At 36.7% G+C, this 22,878-nt stretch overlaps 1 protein-coding gene across 1 annotated transcript in view; it reads right to left on the reverse strand.

Annotated features, from left to right (window-relative positions):
* The window catches only part of CNTNAP4 (contactin associated protein family member 4), a 241,114-nt gene that overhangs the window by 61,774 nt on the left and 156,462 nt on the right, over positions 1-22,878 (reverse strand). The window contains exons 5-10 of the mRNA XM_064438555.1: positions 22,148-22,351; positions 21,790-21,974; positions 19,724-19,867; positions 17,004-17,265; positions 8,729-8,878; positions 3,171-3,342 (exon numbers count right to left, since the gene is read on the reverse strand). Coding sequence (XP_064294625.1) covers positions 3,171-3,342; positions 8,729-8,878; positions 17,004-17,265; positions 19,724-19,867; positions 21,790-21,974; positions 22,148-22,351 — 1,117 coding nt within the window. The remainder of the gene's footprint in view (positions 1-3,170; positions 3,343-8,728; positions 8,879-17,003; positions 17,266-19,723; positions 19,868-21,789; positions 21,975-22,147; positions 22,352-22,878) is intronic.

The raw sequence follows: 22,878 nt of genomic DNA on the forward strand, positions 1-22,878 counted from the left end.
TGACCTTTCCTGGCACCAAGGTCAGGCTGACAGGCCTGTATTTTCCTGGGTCCTCCTTCTGACCTTTCTTGTAGAGGGGTATCACATTCGCTAGTTTCTAGTCATCTGGGACCTCCCTGGATAACCGGGACTGCTGATAAATGATGGAGAGTGGCTTGGCGAGCTCCTCTGACAGCTCCTTCAGTATCCTTGGGTGGATCCCATCCAGCCCCATGGACTTGTGAACATCCAGGTGAAGGAGCAGGTCGGTGACTGCCACCTCTTCAACAACTGGAACTTCATTCTGCATACTGTCTCCATCTCTCAGCACAGGGGCCTGACAACCCCAAGGATGATGAGTCTGACTATTAAAGGCTGAGGCAAAGAAAGCATTAAGTACCTCAGCCTTCTCCTCATCTTTCGTGGCAAGGTTACCTTCCACATCCAACAAAGGAGGGAGATTCTCCCTGGCCCTCCTTTTGTCACTGATGTATTTATAAACACATTTTTTGTTATCTTTAATGGTGGTGGCCAGTTTAAGTTCCAGCTGGGCCTTCGCCTTCCTAATCTTTTCCCTGCATACCCTCACAACATCCTTGTAGTCCTCCTGAGTCACCTGCCCCTTCTTCCAAAGGTGGTAAGCTCTCCTTTTTCCCTTGAGTTCCAGCCAAAGCTCACTATTCCGCCAAGCCGATCTTCTCCCCCACCTTTTCAACTTATGGCACATAGGGACGGCCTGCTCCTGTGCCTTTGAGACTTCCTTCTTTAATAACATCCAGCCTTCCTGGACTCCTTTGCCCTTCAGGACTGCCTCCCAAGGGACTCTGTTAACCAGGCTCCTTAACAATCCAAAGTCTGCCCTTCTGAAGTCCAGGGTAGTGGTTTTGCTGACCCTCTTCCTTACTTCTCCGAGAATCGAGAACTCTTTCATGTCATGGTCGCTGAGCCCAAGACAGCCTCTGAACACCACATCACTCACCAGGCCTACTCTGTTCGTAAAGAGCAGGTCCAGCGGGGCACCTCCCCTGGTTGGCTCGCTTACCAGCTGCGTCAGGACGTTATCTCCCACACACTCCAGGAACCTCCGAGACTGCTTTCTCTCTGCTGTGTTGTATTTCCAGCAGATATCCGGTAAGTTAAAGTCTCCCACGAGAACAAGGGCTAGAGACTGTGAGACTTCAGCCACCTGCTTGTAGAGTACTTCACCTGTCTCCTCATCCTGGTTGGGCAGTCTATAACAGACTCCTACCAGGATGTCTGCCTTATTGGCCTTCCACCTGATCCTTACCCATAAGCACTCAGCCTTATCATTACAGTCGTTGAGTTCTAGACAGTCAAAACACTCTCTAACATGCAAGGTTCCACTGCTCCTTCCTTGCCTGTCCCTTCGAAAGCACTTGTAGCCACTCATTGCAGCGCTCCAGTTGTGTGAGTCATCCCACCATGTTTCCATGAGACAGCAATTGGCTTCAATTATGTTACGAACCAATCTGGTGATGTTTTCCACTCATAATCTTGCTTAGATGTCCTTCAATATGTTTCACTAAAGAATATGCAGATCTCTACATTGCATTCTTTTAACTTGACTCTGATCCTGATTCTCTACTACAAATGAAAAAGAAAGCAGTGTAACGATAGTGGAGTAAACTCAATTCCAGAGTTGAAAAACCAACAGTGATACAGTGCTTTAGAAGCTGGAAGGAAGTGTCATGCGGTCTATCAGAGAGGAGGCAAAGGAGATGGTAAAAGAAGCTTGAAAAGTGAGAAAACTAGGAAAGGGAGTAGGGTGCGATACAGCTAAAAAGAAACGTAAATATATGCTGCACAACAAATACAAATCCCTAACAAGATATATGTAAAGTTTTGACTGAGGCCAAACTCTGTTTTGTCATATGTTTATCACACTTACTGCCTACTGCAGTCAGGATTAACTCAGTAAGGGACAAATTATCATATTTGGGACAAAGAATCATATATAAGCAACTGCATAGGTTCTTAAAACATGAGAGATGTAGGAAGATTAGTGAGAATAGCCATTAAAACCTGATTGAAACTATGACATTGTAGGCAGATATTTTGGCCTCCTTTTGGAGGTTTCCCTCCATAAACTCTTATGAACAATTAGGTGAAGAACTAATATTATTTTTGTCTTGGACCTACAAGGCTTTATGACTTTCTTCAAAATAATAACCTGGATAGTCGTACACTGTGTTATCTCTATGAATGGAAAGCAGGTCACAGAAATAAGTCTGTGTGACTGAACCTGAAACTGGCTATGGTCTTGAAGCAGATCTCTACCTACACTGTATTCCCCAAAGAGAGCAATTTTTGAGGACTAGAAATTTAGGGGCTGGGACAGAAGTGTTTACAAGCACATCTTTCCCCTCCCTGTTCGGTCATTTCAGTACACTCTTACAGCTTGGTCCATGACAACCATTTCTGGAATAAAGCAGAATTTGCACAGATGCCTGTGACTTCATTCTCCTGAGTCTACAGCGGACAACTTCTCCTTCTATTGCCCATTTGTGTGTCTGCTCCCTCTCTTTTCAGCAGCCTCTGCTGTTCTGCACCACCCCTTTCACTCATCTTCTGCCTTTTCCATATCGAACTGCAGCAGCATCCTTCTGTCAAGCATTTCCACCTATTTCAGAGAAGGTATATAATCTTTCCTCCCTGCAGAGGGAACCACTTCAACTAGTCGCTCTCTTTAAGATAGATGCTAATATCATCTATTGCAAGTTATGAGATTATTTCTGATCATAGCCTAAAAAAGATTGCTCACACTGTGATGAATACTGTCTATTTACTGTGTTTCTGGATGGGTAGAATATAGGAAGCAGCAATAACTTACAAAAAACATAGCATTTCAAAGGGTGAATTGGACCACATGTCACAGGCAGGGGTTTGTGTCTAGCTTTACTTGAAAAGAAAGTAAGAACTTTTAAATTTGTTGGAAACATCAAATAATTTTAACACCACTTACTGTAATTGTATTTGCAGTGCAAGAAAATAAAATTGCTCTGCTATATATACTGCATTTATTCTAGACTTTTAAATTCTTACAAAAGAAGCAGCATGCCATTTTATAAGCATTCTGTTCTTTGTCATTGAGTCAGTATTGAAAGAAAACATTCAAATAAATAAATAAATAAATACATACATACATAAATTAGTAAGTATTATTTTCTTACCTGTCTATAATGTCACATAAATCTATCTGAAGGTCACTGAAATTGCCAAAAACATTTTGCTGAACTGAGATCATATCCACTGCTTTGTTACCAATGGAAATGAGTCGCATGCATCCTTGAAAGCCACCAAATGAAGTATTACATTCAGAAAGGTTTCCACTGCTAGGGCAGCCTGAAAGAAGCATAAAACCTGGAGCTGAAAAAAAATTTTATTGAAAAACTTATATATTCCAAAAGTAGACAACTTTGATAGTCTCCAGGTGTTGCAAACTTTGTGGGAGGAAGATTTTAGCCAGAAGCTTTTCTGATTAGGCATGGTGGTGCAACAGTAAAGAAATACTTCTGTGCAGTCTTACTGGTTTTAAAGCATATGCAAAAAGCATCACTAAAATTTTAGGTAAAGGGATAACCCAAGCAGCAGTTCCAAAGCAATGAATGGAATCAAGATGTGAACAGGTTGACTGACTGACCTTAGTCATGAAATGTTAGGTTACAATATAATGTGCACATGATTTGGACAAGTTTTAAGCCTCAACTGAAGTCAAATAAGACAAAAATTGGTTACTAAGTACAGAGATTTTAAATTATCAAGCTGTCCAGAAGATTCCAGAAAGTACTGAAGACAATTTCATGATGCAGGTCGTCAATGATTCAACTAGGAGAGATGCTCAGTTGGACCTGCTACTTGTAGACAAGGAAGAAATGGTTGAAAATGTGAAGGTCAGGGACAGCCCTGGTTACCGCAAACATGAGGCTGTGGAGTTTACGATCCATACAGAAGAGAGCAAGAAAAACACAGAATTACAACCCTGAACTTCACATGCACCAATTTTGGTCTGCTCATGACCTGTTTTGAGGATCCCTTTGGAAGGTGTCTTGCAGGATAGAAGGGTAGGGTATTTTTCAGCAAAAACCTCTTTGGAGCATAAGAAAAGTCCATAGCAATATCAAAATAATTAAGCAAGTGTGGCAGGACTGCAAACATAAACATGGAGCTCCTGAATGAATGCAAACACAATAAAAAAGTACAGAAAGGGTCGAAGCAGGGACATGCAGTTTGGAAGGGAACACAAAGACATTGATTGCATGTCTAGGAAAGCAGTTAGGAAATCCAGACCTGAGGTGGAGTTAAAACTCTTGAGGAAGGTGAAGTCCAACAAAAAGGTTTCTATATGTACAGCACTAGCAAAAGGAAGGCTAAGGAGATTAAGGGTGCACTACTGCATGGGGCAGGCAACCTGATGACAATGGTCTTGGGACAAACTGATTTGCACAAGGCCTTTTTGCTTCAGTCTTCACTGGTAAAACTAAGGCTTCCCATGTCCTAGCAGAGTATGAAGAAAGAAAGCAGTACACACAATAAAGAAGAAAGAGTGCAGGGGGCACCTGAGGGTGTTGCAGAAGTTGGCCAATGTCATTGCAACAATTGCCATTGCCATTTTAATCATCAAAAGGTCTTAGCAATTTGGTGAGCTTCTTGATGACTGGAAAAAGCAGATGTTACGCACATCTTCAAGAAAGGCGAGAAGGAGGACACAGGAAACTAGAGGCCAGGCAACCTTACTGCAGTCCCTGGCAAGTTCATGGAGCAAATCCTCTTTGAATGACTAAAGATGTGAAGGTCAAGAAGGTAACTGGGTGACTTTAGCTTAAAGGCTAAATCATGCCTGAACAAGCTCTTTGTTTTCTTTGCTGAGGTGATGGCCACTGTGGACAAAAGAAGAACAGTGAGCATTGCATACCTTAGCTTTAGCAAAGCCCCTAACAGTTCTCTATTGTCTCCCAATCACCACATTGATGAGATATGGGTGAAATAAGTGGACAATTCATGATGCATAGTCCAGCTGATGGTCAGTGAACAAAGGGTCCTTCAGAGATTAATACTGAGAGTTATGCCATTTAATGTCTTCATTAATGACCTGGAGGACGGGACATAATGCACTTTCAGATTGATACAAAACTGGGAGATGGGATCAAATGTTGGAGGGCAGGCCTGCAACTCAGAGGGTCCTGGTCAGGCTGGAGAAATAAGCTGACAGTAACGCAATGAGGTTCAGTAAGAAAAAGTTAAAGGTCTTTAAGCTGAGATGGAACAAGTACATGCAACTATCCAAGCTGGGAGATAACTGCCTAGATTCACAGAGAAAGGCTTGGGGTCCCGGTGGCCAACGAGACAGGAATGTGCCCTTGCAGCACAGAAAGCCAATGACATTCTGGGCTGTATTATCAAAAGCACAGCTAGCAGAATGGGGGAAGTGGTCCTTCTTTCTGTGTGGCACTTGTGAGACCACATCAGGAGTGCTGTAGTTCTGGACTCCCCAGTACAGGAAAGCCATTGACATCCCGGAGTGAGTCCAGCAGAAGCGTCCAAGATAGTTAGGGAGCTGCATGCACAGTGTGTATGAGGAGATGCTGAGAGAGCTGGGCATGTTCAGTCTTAGGAAGAGAAGATAAAGCTATCTGATCTGACTGACTCTGATCTGATCTGTATCTAACTATACAGAGAAGATGGAGCCAGATTTTTTCCAGAAGCACACAGTGATGGGAAAAGAAGCAAAGGACAAAGGTGAAAACATGTCAAATTCTGATCAGATGTTAGCAATAAGTGTTTCTACCATGAGGGTTGTCAATATGAGGAGAGTTTGCTCAAAGGAGTTATGAGATTTCTATCCTTGGAGTTGTTCGAGGTTTCAGTAGTCACAGCTCTGTATATCCTGATCTAATCAGACTTGTTTAGAAGAGGGGTTGGACTAGACAATGTCTGGATGTCCTACCCAACTTATGAATAACATTCTGTAAGTATCTAATATGGTGGTTTGTCTGTTGTGTTACTGATCCTGAAATGCCTTGTTCACTGATTGCCTATTAATGAAACATTGTAAATAAATAAATTGGTTTGATCCTGATTTGATTTAAACTGTGTTCATTGAGCAGGTTTTTCTCAGTGGCAGCTGAACACTACATGACAAAATATGGCTAAATGTTCTTTTCTTTGGCTTTCTTCCAAAGGGTACCATTGCTTCTGGAATGATGCACAAGGGCCATTCTTCGGTCTTAGTTAAATACTGCATTCTGGTTCACAGCATTCAAAGACCTTCTTGTTTCATGATATTAGGAAGCAGTGACTTTTAAGACACTTCTCTATTCCACAGAGATAATGAGTACTTTCTGAAGTCCTGTAAAGACAGTGCAGATGTTTACTACACAGGAAAGCAATATGAGAGTGGAAACAAGTAAATCTATCTAAATGCATGTACATCAAAGTAAATAGTATAGATATGTTTTTAAGAAGTATATAACAGAAAATGAGCTAAAACTGAAATGACATAAGTAAATATATTCTCAGTGTGTTTTACTCTGGTGGGGAACCAAACTATTCAAAACTGTTACTACCTTCCTAAAGGAAAACGTTTATTATATTCGGTCTATTGTTTTAAGAACAACAAATCTGTGGACTTGCAAAAGTCCAAATAAGAGCACAGTAACTTTTCAACACCACAAAAAGACCACTCAATTACAGGTCTAACCACATTCTTTGCAACATTCTACAATAAAGAGATAAATAAATTTTGTTATTTCTGGTGAAAAATCTGATACTTATTTGAGAATGAGGTGCTTTCAGTGGAGTTCATATATAGCTATATATACATAAAAATCCAGAGAAGGCAGAAAAAGTTTATATCTTTTACATTTAGCTATTCTTCAAAAATGTGTCTCAGATTTTTTCTTAGTGCCTGTCATTTAAAAGTTGTCGTCTAGTTCTGTTAGAGAAAAGGCAACATCATTAATATTAATGAAATTGGGATTCCCTATAATTGTGGGCCAGATATTAAAGGTAAGGAGAAATCCTTTAATAATGAATTTTACCCTATGTGCTTATTGCAATACTAAATAGTCTCTTTCTATCTTTAGGGTTGCAGCGAGTTATTATTCCAAGAACTGAGAGAGGTAGTGTATCCTTGATGCTAGCATGACTAGAAATTGTGCTGACATAATGTTAAAATATTTTCATGTTTATAACACATTTTCCCAGCTAAGAATATGTATTTCTTCCATACTTTGTATTCATTAAAACAAGCAAACTAACAACCATGTCCCCAGGACACCTCTCCTGGAAGGTTAATATTCATGTTTTAACAACCAGCATGGATAAACAGGGTAAATATTCATATAAACCTAGAAAGAAAGTTGAAACACATTGTCTGCATTTTGACAGCGGTGTATGACATAGAATTTTAATAAACGATTTTCTAAACTCAGAAACCTTCTACTAGTTTTCATGAGTTTCAGAATCTGGGCGGTGGGTATGCAGTTAGTACTTTCAATGTTCTTGGAAAGAGTTTGACCCCTTCACCCCCCAAAAGATAAATAGAAATGTCCTTGTACGACTTAATTGAATATGCTGCTTTTTGCAACTGCCCACATCTCTCCTCATCTGTTCACCTGTGCCATCAAGCCGACAATGGTGCAAATCACGTAATCAGAGATGTAGGAACCTAATGCAACATAGAAGGAAAAAAAAAAGTTTTCTGGAGATGCAAAGCCAATATTCTGCATCTTTCTCTGATTATTGGCCAGGTCAAGGGGTATATTTAGTAGAAAGGGCTACATGCCAGATGTGAAAATGGCATCTGGATACTCATGTAACAGTTCCTATATTTACAGTCTGCTTGTGAACATGAAATTTATCTACATGTTTCAAGGGAACTGATCTGTGGACAATGACTTGGTCCATACTCATCTGTGGTTTTGTATCCATTTTTCAATTTTCTCAGAAATTTGAGAATTGTTAAGAAATAATTCAGTCATTAATTCTTAAGCTATTGAGAGATGAAGGATTAGACTAGTGTTGAATAATGCATTCAAATGCTGTTTAACATTGCTATTATGTAGTCCATTCCTGACAGATTTAGACATAACAACCTGCTCAACTTTATCAGTAAAAATACATGTGATTAATGAGAGAATCATTTGATGACAGATAATTGTTGATATTCCTTGCGAAATGAAGATATCTAAATGCAATTTTTAGGCACAAGTTGTATTCTTCAAACATAAGAAAGTTGTGCCACTGTAGTAAAAAAAAAAAAAAAAAGACCATGCATCATGTAAAGAGGACACTTTCACAGGTAAGCAAGAGCTCACTTAAGGGTAAAACTTGAAGCCATCCCCATGGAAGATTCTCACAAAAAAAAAAAAAAAAAGAATTGATTTAGCAACACAGTAAGTGTGCAACAAGAGAGACCTTTGTGTGTCTGTCTGATTGTCACCTAGACTATATTCAATTACCAGAGCACGATACTGGAGAAATTATGTTTTAAAAAGTGGCCAAGGATTTAGAGTGGTAACTTATTCCATGGAACATTATAAAATTCTAGGGAAACACAACTCAGAAACGTCATACCAGTGCCTGAAAACAGATCTTTTGAGAGATAACCAAACTAGGCAAAGAAGACTTGAGGCAGGCCAAATAATTCTAGCCTTTTGACTAGACATGTCAGGAAAAACTGATGTATAACTGTGGGATATTTCCAGCATAAATAAACAACATATTTCACCTCCAAAGTAGAAAGCATCTCCTGAATAAATTTGCAGAGGTATGGAGGCATGAGCAGATGAGGTCACATCGTTGTCCACTATTACACTGATACGATTCCTTTTGGCAGAGAAGGATACAAAATGCCACTGGCCATTATTTAATCCAGCACCTGGAAGGAAAATAGAAAGCAAAATGAAGTATAAACATCCATTATTTGCTATACTACCTGAATGTTATAGACTTGAAAGGAGGAGAGACCAGTAGAGCAATCATAGCCCACATAAAACTCCAAGTGATAATGAAAGGAAAAAAAGAATGAATAAAGAATACAAATGTCTTTTGTGAAGACAGAACCTTTGTCCATTCTCTTGCTTCACATCTGATAAAGAGAAAATAAAAATACTTCTGTGAATAAGCCTTACTGTTGTAATACTCTTAGTTATCACTAATATATCCATTTAATGTAACGACTATGAAAAGTATCTTCCCAATCTATGGAGGTCTTCATTAAGAATAGCACCACCATTGTGATTGCTGATACAGTACTTTATACATAATACACATTTTTACAGCACTACTGTGCTGTAAAGGATTTCTTAATCTTTTAAAATCGAAGGTAGTCATTATATTACAACCCAGAAAAATAGCAAAATCCTGTAGATCTTAAAAGATTCAGCAACCATCATGTCAATGTCACAAGATTATTTTTCTTTCAGTTGTCTCTTTTCTTGGAAATGTATGGGAATGTTTTCTGAGAGTTTAGCCTCTAACATCAATTTACATTACCTCTGGCTGTGTAGGTGTAAGGTGACACAAGGAATGAACCTCAAGCGCTCATTCTGGAAAACACTTCCATCTCAATATGAGAAAAAACTTATTTCCTGTGAGGGTGCCAGAGCAGTGGCACAGGCTGCCCAGGGAGGCTGTGGAGTCTCCTTCCCTGGAGACATTCAAAACCCGCCTGGATGCATTCCTGTGCCCCCTGCTCTGGGTGTCCCTGCTCAAGCAGGGGGGTTGGACAAGATGATCTCCAGAGGTCCCTTCCAACCCCTACCATTCTGTGATTCTGTGATTCTGTGATATATATACCTAAATAAATTTTATGAAGGACAGTATGTGAGCACATTGTTATCTTTAAGTAGTGCTTTAAGTCATTCATGTTCTTGAGTTATTTAGAACAGAGGTACTTCTTTCAGTGAAGAACAAAGAATACAACCCTTGAATTATGTCAAGTCTTTTCTTGACTGCAGAGTGCCTATGCTTTGCGATCAATTATTTCCTTCTTGAAATTCCATGTATTTATACACTCCTCCCTAGAATGTGTTCTATATTCTAGAGAAATCGTCTACTGCTTAACCGATTAGTTCAAACACAAGGGAAAGAGATAAAATAGAAAGATGAGAAGGTTCAAATAGCTAAATTACATCATGACTAGGATCCATATATTATTAAACATGATAGTCTAAACAGAAGATCAGCATAAAATCAAGAGATAAATCTTAGAATCACAATATAAATTCAGATAAATTATAACCTAGAAAATATCTCTGATTTCTTTAATATAATATTAATCTTATGCACCTTTTCTAATATTTGTTTCCTTACTTCAACCAATGTATTTATTAGGGACTGCATAACAAGAAACCTTAAACATTTTACTTTATGCCCAGCCTCAGTGGAATTGTATAAAAGGTATAGCTAACAGATCTTCTTATCTTTGTGTTGCATTTTCAGGAACAATTCACCTTTCTAATGTAATGTCAGAAAGCACAGAGCTGCAGTAATGGGTTTTCTGATACCACTCTGGCCATTACTTATTGTGGTTGCAATCTTCTATGAGAAGTGGCATTTGAGTTTGCTAACAGGATCAATACAGAAAGAGTCAGAGTAAATAATCAGCATTAAAGGTATCACTAATGTTCTGGGTAAATACGTGTATTTTCTACTTCTGTAGAATGCCATATTCATGATAGAGAAGAATGTTTTACTAAACTAAAAATTTGAAACCCTATTCCATATGATATAAAATAGTATTAATGCTATTACATATCTCTACCAAAAGGTCAGTTGTAGAGTGGTAATTTTTTTGAAAAAAAAACAACAACTATATACAAAGCCCTACAGGCAATGTGCAGGGATTGACTAGAGTTTCCCTATGTTTTCAAGATGTCCAACTGCTGAAGAAGTCCCTTTGTATTGGTGGCAGTTAATGTAACTTACAGCAGCCTTCAGGCTGGTGTTTTTTATGTTAGAGCTGGCATATTATTGAGCTGAGGATGAAAAAAATGCCTTAAAGCCTAGCCATTTTATCTCTAGTTATATTTTGGCTTGATAATATGACCTGCAACAGATATTTTTAAAAAAGAGTAAATAAAGCATTAGAAAAATATTATTGCTGCCCTGCAGTATCATGGGCACAGGTGAGTCACAGTGTACAATTAAGTTTCCAGACTTAGCAAGAGCCATTATTTACGTCTCCTATTTTTTGAGTACTGTTTTACAGCAAGAACTCATCAAATATATTGAAAGGTTTTAATAACTTCAAACAAAAGTGAACAAAGAATTGCAAACAGAGAAAGCATCCTTCGGTCTTTTATACCACTCTCAACCTCAGTAAACGATACTTTTTCACCAAAGAGATAATAAGGATGCTAAAATAAAGAATATGGATTATATATTCTTTAAAGCACAGAAAATTAAGTCTGAGAAACATTTTTTCACAATTCACAATAATATAATTAGTTTTATTCTATAAATTATTGTAGAATTATCCTCCACTAGAGAACTAAACTGTAAAATATATATAGTCTATAATGCCACTTGTCACACTGTTTTTAAGATTAGCCATTACAGAAAATAATTTTTAAAAAGGGAATTATTTATCTACTTACTTATTTTCCTCTTTCTAGCCTCCAACCTCAGCTACCAAAAGCTCCAGATTTTCAAAGTTAAGCAAGTTTTTATTTGTAAAGGTACTCCAAGTAAATGATGTTTTCCTCAACACAACTCTGCAACGTGCTATCTTTTCCTCTAGCAATCATAGAATCACAGAATCAGAGACTCAGAAAATAGTTTGGGCTGCAAGGAACTTTAAAGATTGTCTAGTCCAATCTCCCACCATGGGCATGGATTTCTTTTACTAGATCAGGTTACTTAAAGTCCCATACAACCTGACCTTGAAAACCTCCAGGAGTAGGACTAAATCTAACCTCCTTCAGTTTATAACTGCTACTCCTTGTCCTGTCATTACAGGTACTGGGAAAAAAAATATATCTCCATCCTTATTACAAGCCCCCTTTTAAGTACTGAAAGGCCCCAATAAGGTCTCACTAATGCTCTCTCTTCTACAGGCTAGACAACCCCAACTCTTCTAGCCTTTCTTCATAGGAGAGGTGTTTGAGCCTCTGACCATGTTTGTGGACATCCTCTAGGCCTACTCTAACAGGTTCATGCCTGTCTTTTGCTGGGAACCCCAGAGCTGGGTGCAGTACGCCAGGTGGGGTCTCACTAGAGTGGACTGGAGGGGCAGATTCACCTCCATCGACCTGCTGGCCATGTTTCTTTTTGTGCAGCCCAAGGTACAATAAACACATTGCCAGCCCATATCTAGTTTGTCATCCACCAGTATCCCCAAAGTCCTTCTCTGTAGGGCTGCTCTCAGTTCAGTCACCCCCCAGCCTGTATTGATATCAGGGGTTGACCTGACCCAGGTGCAGGACCTTGCACTTGGCCTTGTTGAACTTCATGATCTTCGCACTGGCCGACTCCTCAAGCCTACCAAGGACCCTCTGGATGGTACCTATTTCCTCTAGTGAATCAACTGCACCACTCAGCTTGGTGTCATCAGCAAACTTCCTGAGGCTGCACTCGATCCCACTACCTATGATATTACTGAAGATATTAAATCTAACAATAAATTCTGTAATTTAATTTCAGTTCTTGCAAGGATAATTGCTTTTAAGTCTTAGTTTTGCGTCTGGCTTCAGTAACTTCTTGTTCTGGTGAGAAAACCATATTACAAGGATTGCAGTATTTGACTGTCAAGGTAGTTAAGAGAATGCCCTAATGCAAAAGAGGTAGAATGGATTACTGAAGTAGAAAAATTTTTTGGTTATTGGAAAATCAGTTGTATGAACTTTGTAAATTCTTTGTTTGTCTTTGGTTTTGTTTGTTTGTTGGTTGGTTAGTTTGTTTATTTGTTTGGTTTTTTACTGTAGTTCATCAAACTGACCTAATAAATTATTTTGGAATGTGTATTTTATCCCCTCTTCATAGAGGCTGGCATGATTAGAGATGCTAAATGATGACCATTTAGCTTAAGTTAAGATTTCCCAAAAGTCCCTTTAATTAAGTCTGGGGTCTGAGGAATACCATGGTGGGAGCACAAGACAATCTTGAGAAAACAGCTCATTGTAGCCCTTGAATAGAGAACCTTGATTAAATTCACTTTTGCTTGTGCGAAGCCACAGAGTAATATGACATAGAAATGGAGGAGGCCAGCAGACTGCTAACGTTCCATTCCATCTGAAAATTATAAAATGTTTTACCAGAAACAAGTGAGGAAAAAATAGCAATTAAACTTTTAGTGCATAATAAGGCATCTAGTAAAGAAGATATCCATTTATTCTCATTAGTAGTACCTCCATAATATTAATATCTAAGTATCAAAAAAAGGTCTGTGTGAGGTCTTGCAAAACAATGACAGCCAACCTTAAGAACACATTAAAAGAAAATGTATATAGCTTATTATGTATTTAATCTTATTAGCTTATTATATCAGTGAGAAACAAAAAAAAGGCAGTTTAGAGAAAGTAATTTATAGATTAGTCTGAAGTGTAACCACCAAATGCAATGAGTGTTAGCATCACTTAATTAAAAGCTTCAAAGAAATTAAAAGCTGCATAGAAAGACAGGGTCATATGGAGAAACTGACTAATAAGATCTTAAGCGTTTATACATGTTGTAATTCAATTTGGTCTTTTCATTCAACACAAATTAACTTTGTGTTAATTTCTTTTTTTTAATCTATGCTATTTCTTTGTGAATATTTGATGACCAGCTTGCAAAAGAGGCTACAAAAGAAAGATATCAAGCAACCATCCTGTAAAAGAAGGACACAGCTTATTTCGATTTGATCACTCATTAATTAACATGCCATTCTCCTTGTTTTTATATGGTTGAAGAAATCTTTAAAAAACACAGCATAATAAATTTAAGAACTGTGCACAAAGAAATTTGCTCTGATTTAATTACCAAATATTGTGTATGTGTGAAAGTCAGGTCATAAGTCCTTGCCTGTAGGGGAGAAAACCTGTCCAGCCATCCATAATTTAATTACTTACTCTCCTAACACAGACATGAGTTGCTTCAGTGAGGGTAAAAATAGACATTTCAAAAACTCAAGAAAAAGTTTTTCATATGGTTTTGTTAGATAACTTCTTTCTCGGAAGACAGTAAGATGTTTTTGCAGTAGTTTCTGTCTTCACAAAGACAAAAACAATTCCCCCTGTGAAGCCTTATGAAAAGTAAGCTTAACACAGCATGAAAACATTAAGTTCTGTTTCAGCATAGAGTGTCAAGGTTTATCTTGGGGTGCTTCAGCTAATATATTATGTATTACGTTGCAACTTTAGAATTTAATAAATTGCCCCGTATGCAAGTCTACAGCTCTTAAAAGTGCTGCCACCTTCAGCTGGTCTGTTTAAATGATGCTGCATGGCAATAGTTTATTTAACACACATCACCTAATTGAACTCCAATTTAAATACCTCCTAAAAAGCCAAATTCATCACTGTTAACTACATACCATTGACATTCTTACTAAGGAATTAACATTTTCAAATACTGAGCCTAGGGAAGCCTCTTGTCATTAAAATGGTACGCTTTGTGCATCAGTTATTTTCGATTATAACAAATACCAGGCCTGCCCCTATTATCACCTACAGAAATAGAATCAAAGTATTTATATAAATTTCAGCAGTATCTGTGGTGATTTCTGGCTTACTGTCTTTTCCTGAATTGAAATAATCAACTGTTTAAAATTTTACTTTTAATCAATACACATCTGTAGAAACATAATGAGCTTCAGTGTCATGTTTAAATTTTTCTTTTTATTTTTTTCTTCCTGCCCCCCACCCCCAGGAATTTTCATTTTGCATGAGGAATTCAGGGAATCAATCTAAAAGAATCAGGGGCACAGAACTAAGATTAAAGAGGCCTCATCTTCAGATTTTGTGGCTGTTTCTTTGCTCTCTTGGCTCTGCTTTGCTTTCTTTGTCTGATTTGTGAACTTTTTAGATAAGTGATTTGTACTTTGTGTTTGGATCAATTATAATATTTTTGTGAAATTTTCTCTTTTAAATAACATTTTTAGTTCCAAAAGAGATCTGGGAGCTTTGATTTTTATGATAATTATTATCTATTTTTTATTTTTATTTCAGTAACTGCTTAGTTTACTTACTGCATTTGTTGTTGCTCAAGACAAACTAGCACTAAAGAGCGTCATTAAGCTCTCTGTATTCTGGCTTGAAAACTCCCCTGAAAGATGCCTTTTGTTTGGTTCTTATCACCCCAATGAATATACTCACTGCAGTTAATATACTCTATACAAGAGTAAATTCGTCACACATTCAAATCCTTAATATGTTTTCTAAGTGCAATGCAAAATGCCGTTTTCCTACTTGTTATTTACCTGTTAATTAAGTTTACACATTACATGACCAGAAATAACTTATCTTCTTTTTCACTGGTAATATTCCTGTTTTATGAATATAAAATATGAAATATATGATTGTGTACAGTTCAAACTAACTCTAGGATCAACTGATGTTTTGGATAACAACAATATGTTTTCTGCAGCCAAATTACCAATTGCTTCTATAACATATTCTGCCAGCTGGTGGTCTCTGGTCATCTGCTTGGTCCACACAGAGACTGCTCTAATTGCAGCCTCATTTCCTTATCTTCCTATATTCTTTGGAATCCCATTTAGCCACCTAATGTCTCTAGCATTGTTTTTCCTGTCTGAGAACTCATTCTGGAATGACCATTTTGTCCTTCTACAAGAAAGGAGCAAAATTCAATTTGTTTACATAAAGGATGAGAAACTGAGGTCGCTGTGATACGTGGAGTGTCACAGCATAGTATACTGCTGATTAAGTGCTGTGAGGTGAAGGTATTGATACTAACACATGCTTCTCATAATTTTTTAAAAAGTTGCGGAAGATGGAGTTGTTGTGAGCTCTGTCCTGCTGTCACATTTCATGAAAGAAGGAAATTTCTGGATGGGCCAGCAGCCTTGCTGTTATCACATCAAGTGCTAGCAGCACTCAGAAAAACCGAGGAGCCTCTTTGTGAAAGAGAGTCCCATTGCTCCTAAACTGAGTGGAAGTGGAAGTGAAGCTGGGAGCTGACTCTCAGAATCTCAGTTAGATACTCTTTAATATGACTCTACCTTACTATATTTGCCTTATCCTACCATCCTTATATATTTGTTTACCAACACAGAAATGGCTCAGAAGGAGTCTAGAGGTTATGCTTTCTGGAAATCTCAGCTCCACTCTCAGGGCTGCCTAGCAGTGCACACTACAAAAGATAGATGATTTAGCCTCAATTCAGTGATTAACCACAAAAGTGACCCTTTAGCTCCTCATTTCTTTTTGTCTTTACTAGAAAACTTTCTTCTTCTTCTTTTTTTTTTTTTTTTAATGTAGACTCAAGTTTGCTGCAGATTCTGGAACACAACCTGGTGTTGGGAATCCACTGCCCAAATGTAATGGACAGCTCTGTAACTGAGACATCTAGAAAATATCAAATACAATATTTCACATGAAGTATAATTTTACAGAGAAATGAGTTACTAGTTGCCCTGTGAAGACACTGACAAATTAGGAAAAACATCTTAGTGACTTAGCTTGATGGAATAAGAAATTACTTACAAGAAATTGTGAAGTTTACACTTCACAACAGAAAAAGTTGTTTAGATGTCTCAAATTTCCTAGGTAATACACATGAGCTTTACATACATATAGTATGTAAAGTGATGGACTCAACTTTGCAGACTATATTATTGCAAGTAATTTCTACTCAGTCAAGGGGAAAAAAAAGCATAGACACATATTTGTGACATAAAGTATTTAGAAATGTTTAGGATTAAAATTCACACAAGTGAAATGGTTACACACATATTGTCATAAAGCTAAGTCAAGAATGCAGGTACTAATGTAAATGATTTTACATTAACCTATTTTTTTAATGTGTAGGAGACTTGGATTTTCCTTCTTCATTTCTGTTACCTGCAGTGATGTCACTCAGACCTTTTCCTGGTTTATGAAGACTGATTTTAACTTTCCCATCACTCAGATATAAGAGGAAACCACCTGAAGCCTGGTGTAGTTTAGTAGATAATAGAAGTCCCTCCTCGTTCCAGGTGCGAAACTGGAAACTGATGAATATTTCTTCTTGTCCTGATGTATCTGGCAGTGCCAGGTAGCTACTGGAGCTCAGAAATGTAACAGGAACAACCTGTGGCTCTAAGCATGAGAAGGTCATGTTGCCCTAGAAAGAAATAAAACAAATATGACATTAGGAACATCTGGGGAAAAACAGTAATGAGAACTTTTGTATGGAAACTACAGTTTCAAAACATTGTGCATAAAACCTAATGTTTGTTAAACTTGGATATGTTAGTCTAGAAATCAAGTATGAATACATACGAACACCTTCAGTTTGAGAAATGTTTACCTAGTTATTTAACCAGAACAGACATATCTACCTAAGCAAAGAGTGGCAAGGACCTTTGAGTGAATGAGGTAAGATCCTAAGTTATATGACTGATTTAATGGTACTTCATCAGTTAGACAGACCTGCTTTGTTTCTATTTTGGCTTAACCTCAGGAAGCATTAAAGACTTGACAAATTTCTGAATGTCAGATATTTTATCTGCCACCGAATGCAAAATTTGGTACAAATATTTACACAGGTCTAAATGTTTGTATGCAGAGAAAAATGTTGAGCTTGGCTACATATTGTTTAAGACAGTGTTAAATTTGAGAAAAAAAAACCATTTTGCCAGACCAAAGAGCAGTCATTCCAAATCAATGTAACTAGAGAAGTACACTGACCCCAATATTTGTTTCCAGAAATACGCAAATTCCACATATAAACCCCTGCTGCTTACAAATGTGAAGTAAATCTTGCTGATTTACTTCATAAACCAGAAGGAAACCTGTTTTCTAGCGAGCCCACATGGACCAGATCATGAGTTGTATTTAGGTACCTAGCCTTTATTTTTTGCTTGACTGTTTCTGAAATCACTGGTTCTTAGGTGCATAAATAAACTTGCAGATGAGTTCATTGACAAACTCTGAGCTTAACATGCCTCTGTGGTTTTACTGAGTTATATAGATACAAAGACTAGAATGGGAATAACATATTTTTTGCACTTAGTGTCAATTAGTTAATACTTTATGACTCTGGATAGTGATACAATACACACTTTGATCTAATAACTTGCTGGCACCATTTGAACTATAACAAATTTTTTCCATATAGATGATTACTAAAAGTTTATTATGTTTAGAATTTAAAGTACATTTGACTTCTGTTCAACACAAAGATCTTTTAAACTTTTAAAACTTTGACCTTATGGTAAAAAGCTAAAAAATCAATTTAAGAAAAATACTCACTAAGTCCTGGCATGTCAAGAAAATCTACCTGTTTTAATTTTCTTCAAGGTAAATATTTAAACAAATAAAAGCTCTGTCTTATGAACTCATCTGTAAAGAAATGAATAGTCAACTGAACTGACCCATAGTGAAAAGGCAGTGATAAGATTAATAAACTTTTTAAAATGCTAAAATCTTACCAGCTGCAGATTCCCCTTCCACTTTATCTGGAGAGCTGCCTAATACTATATCAGACCAGCAAAGTGTCTATAAAGATTCTGTGACAACATAGATGCTTTCTCACACATTTACATTATAAAACAACTCCTAATAGGTTTAAAAGTGGCACAACAGTTTAAATCATTTGAGATTAAGATGATGTCAATGATTTCATAGCTTCCTTTTCACTGGTCACCACAGAGCCTTTTATAACTGCTCTTTCCCCAACATCTATCAGCATCATGGACAGAATATTATATGGAGGTATCAGTTTAGTTAATTCTGGAATATTACAGACGGGCTTCACATGAGAAGAGATGCCTGTCATCTATTTTTTCTGGGATAGAGAACCAAATTTGATTGTTCATATTCTGAACTGAAATCCAAATGAAAACATAAGAACATTTCATATTATTAACAAATTTTTTCCATCATATCTCTACAGTTCATCCTGCTAAAAAAATAGAAATACTGCAAATAGAGACAGCTCTTGTACTATTAGAAAAAAAACTAAAGGACTTAGTAAAATTTATAGAAAACCTGTAACACAGAAGAAAGTTGGTTCAATATTGTAACTGTTTCTCTAACACAACTGTTGGCCATGTCACAATAAATGCATTAAACCCACCAACTTAAACTACAGCTCTTCAGAAAAAGGGCAGAATAAATTGACAAACAGAACTTATCTATCAAAATTATAATGCTCTGCAGAAAACAGAGTGAATCAGTGTCCTCAGCGATAGAAGGTTTTAAAATATACTCCTGGTGTTCTTACTAGTCAGGTACTGAAGTCAAAGCCAGAGCTTTGATGATTTCAAATATATCTTATTTTACTCATGGCTTTTGTACATACACAACAATGAGATACCACAAAGCAGTGAGATATCACACACATTTAAATATGAGCTAAAGAGCTGAAGAATAAAATGCATCCTGCATTGTTTACTGGATGAGTCTGTACAGCAGCAAATATAAAATAACCCAATTAGGCAATTCCCCGATTTTGCTTTCATTAAAAAACATAGAATTTATTGGAACTGTGTGGTAACAAGTTGCATGTGAAAGTGGCTGTGGTCTTTTTCTTTTCTCTATTTTACTTATTTATTCTTTCTTAACTATGAATCTCTTACCACAAAGTAGATCTGAGATTTATGCCTCCTGGCCAGGTCAATAATGTTCACTCCATTATAATAAATATTTTCAAAACACCCATGAAAATTCCTGCGTGACAATGTCCCTGATTTTCCAGGCACTGGGATCCCTCCAAAGCTGAGCTTAGAAAGAGAAAAGAAATCAATGATACTATTAAGTAATTTTCTGAGGAAAATAGTTGCCAATATGTAAGAGCAGAAGTCAAAGACTGGCCAATAACAAATCTGTTATTTCTTAGATATTTCCTTGTATAACATCTACATAATAAAATATTCTGAAATGCTGGGGATTTTTCATTTGTGGGTGTCTCTTAACAGTTGCTTGGTATAGAACCTTGTCAGTTTTCGGGGCCCATTACAGCTGCAAAACCAAGGAAAAAAAAGATAAGGCCCAGTACAGGCAGACCATTCTGGATGGTGGTAAAAGGGAGAGGAGAATTTGCTAACAACTTCTTTAGGAAATTTTAGCCTGACTTCTCCACTGTGTGCAAACCATAACTACCTTAATAGAGCACAAGAGTGCATAAAATTAAGTTATTCTAGGGCAGATCCAAAACAAATGAACAGAGGAACTGTTTCCCTCTCAAAATGCTTAGGCTGTGCAGTGCTTTGCTGTGATGCTGTAGGTTTACTTAGGTTCGGAAAGAGATTGGAAGATTTAATAAAAATAAAAATCTGATGACAGCTATTAAATTCAAGAATACTATTCTGTCTTAATAAGTCCCTGAGGCAGAAACTGTTAGAAGGAAGTAGATTATTTTAGAAAAGCATTGCTACAAGGATGACCTGAGTTATACTCTGCTCTATGTTTCCACTCTTGGGCACCATCAGAGACAAGATGCCAGTTTAAGTGAACTTTTGAACTCAACCATTTCAAAGCTATTCTGGTTGACATTGTAGAAAGGGTCAGTTTATTTATCTTTTCATTTTTAAATTAATTAAAAACATAATATTTAAAATAATTTTATCTAAAAAATCAGAATTAAATATATCATATTTCATTAAGTTATTAAATTAAGAGATTTTTGTAGTCAGAAATGTAATTCTAAATACAGTAGTCTCTATGTTTTTAGAAGTTTTTAGGCTTTTTTCCAGCTTTTGCTTTCCTTTCTACCTTGTATTGGTAACACTTCAAACTACACTATGTGGAAGAGAGGAAAAATTAATTTGCAATACTGGTTGATTTAGTAAAATAAATCTGTTTGCCAATCAATTCAAACTAACATTTGTTGTTCCAATTTTTTTTTTTAAACTGGTATGATCCTCCAAGCCTTGACATTGTGGCTTAGGTCCAGATTTTAAACAGAATCATGACTTTAGCCTTGTGAATGATATTTTTGAAATGGGATGATGCAGACATGGAACAGCATGAAATCTTACCCTAAACTGCTTAAAAACTCAAATGAATAGAATAAAGTAATTTAGATCTGCAGGTTCCAGATACTCTACTCTATCACTCATTGTCTCATCCAACAAACAGGACAGGGGCAAACATAAAGCAACCGGTCATCACGTTATAGCTGTGAAATACTGGTATTTTTAACTATAGGTGGGAAATTGTCACAGCAAATGACATCTACTCCTTTTCAAGAATCTTCCATTTGTGTAAGCAAGATTTTTTCACAGTACCTTTTCCAGATTTAACAGGAATTTAAACCTTAATCCATACATTTCTAAAATGCTTTTATACTGATTTATTGTAATTTTCATCAAGTCATAAAAACTTTGAGTTTGTGCTCATTCCTTACATTTGCATACTGTTTACCACATTTGAAGCACTACTGAAACAAAGATCTTAAAATAATGAATTCTGAGATGAAAAAGATGTTCTTTCGAAAATTTTGAGTTGCAAGTCTAGTGGAGCATTAGTCATCTAAGAACATTTCTTTTTCTTTGATTCATTCCTTCAGGAGACAGAAAATCCCTGAAGTCTTAAGCACTACAAAGTTCTTAAGCAATTCCTTAAGATCTGTCTCCTTTGCTTGTTTCACTGCATTTACATAACAAAGTTAATAACTGTAATAAAGGAAAGGTAATTTTCACACCTCATAATCAAGGTCCAAATAACTGAATTCTCCTTTTGTATGAAAATGATGAGTGTGTTTATCCACTGTAAAGTTTACTTGATTGTTAAAGTGCTCAATGAGAACAGAATGCCAGTGTTGATCATCCAAAAGGCTGCCCAGTGTAATATTAATTTGGGCATTAGAAGGATGAGTTTTAGTATCACCTTAAAAGAAGAAAAATAAAAACTATTAATTCCATATAAAAATATAATTATTCAAATACATACTGCTAGTTAATCATACTCTATACATTAAAATCCACTTAACAAATTAAAAGAAGTTTTAGTCAAATAATGCCTAATAACTATATTAGGCTTTATGATACTGTAGCTATTACCTAAATTAATGAGTAGGGACAGCTTCCCTTTAATTAATTCCAGGGTGATGCGGTCTCCATTTTGTCCTTCTCTGTGGAGGAGAATTCCGTCACTTTGCATTGTCTTAAACTTCAGAGAAATGACATCTTTCAGTGCACTCATGAGTTTTTGATTAAATGTGTAAATTAGACAACTTTTCCCATCAAAGCCAACCACCTCGGACCCTAAAAGTAAAAAAATGAAAGATAATGTATAATGCTAATTCTAAAGGAAACAGTTGCATATTACTTCATTATGATATGAAGTCCCACCACTAACATCCTTAGATTCACCTGTGCCTAGTAAAGTGTAGCTTATTTCTGCTATTGCTGTTCTTCCCACATGTTAAGACTGTCCTATTTTTAACGTGATGCTATTACTAGATAATAAAGCAAGGTGAGCAGGAGAGATCTGGCTTCTATACCAATCTAGTACTAAATCTCACATACTGAAAGATCTTCCTTGCCTTGAAAACATTAATTTCTCTGACAATTTCTGTTCTTACTGTATTCTTAGGGTGCAAATGTCTATTAATTTATCTGCAATTAATTCCAATTAACAAAATAAAGATGAATTATTCCAATTATATTTAACTGATTTTCAAAGCCTTCATGCAGGCTGTAGATTTAAGCCACTATTAAAATCAATCTGGATATCTGTACAGGCAGTTAAAAATAATATCATGGCATACTATTCTAGGAAAGAAACAAAA

This window comes from Phalacrocorax carbo, chromosome Z, assembly GCF_963921805.1.
Source record: "Phalacrocorax carbo chromosome Z, bPhaCar2.1, whole genome shotgun sequence".
In the NCBI taxonomy this organism is placed as follows: Eukaryota; Metazoa; Chordata; class Aves; order Suliformes; family Phalacrocoracidae; genus Phalacrocorax; species Phalacrocorax carbo.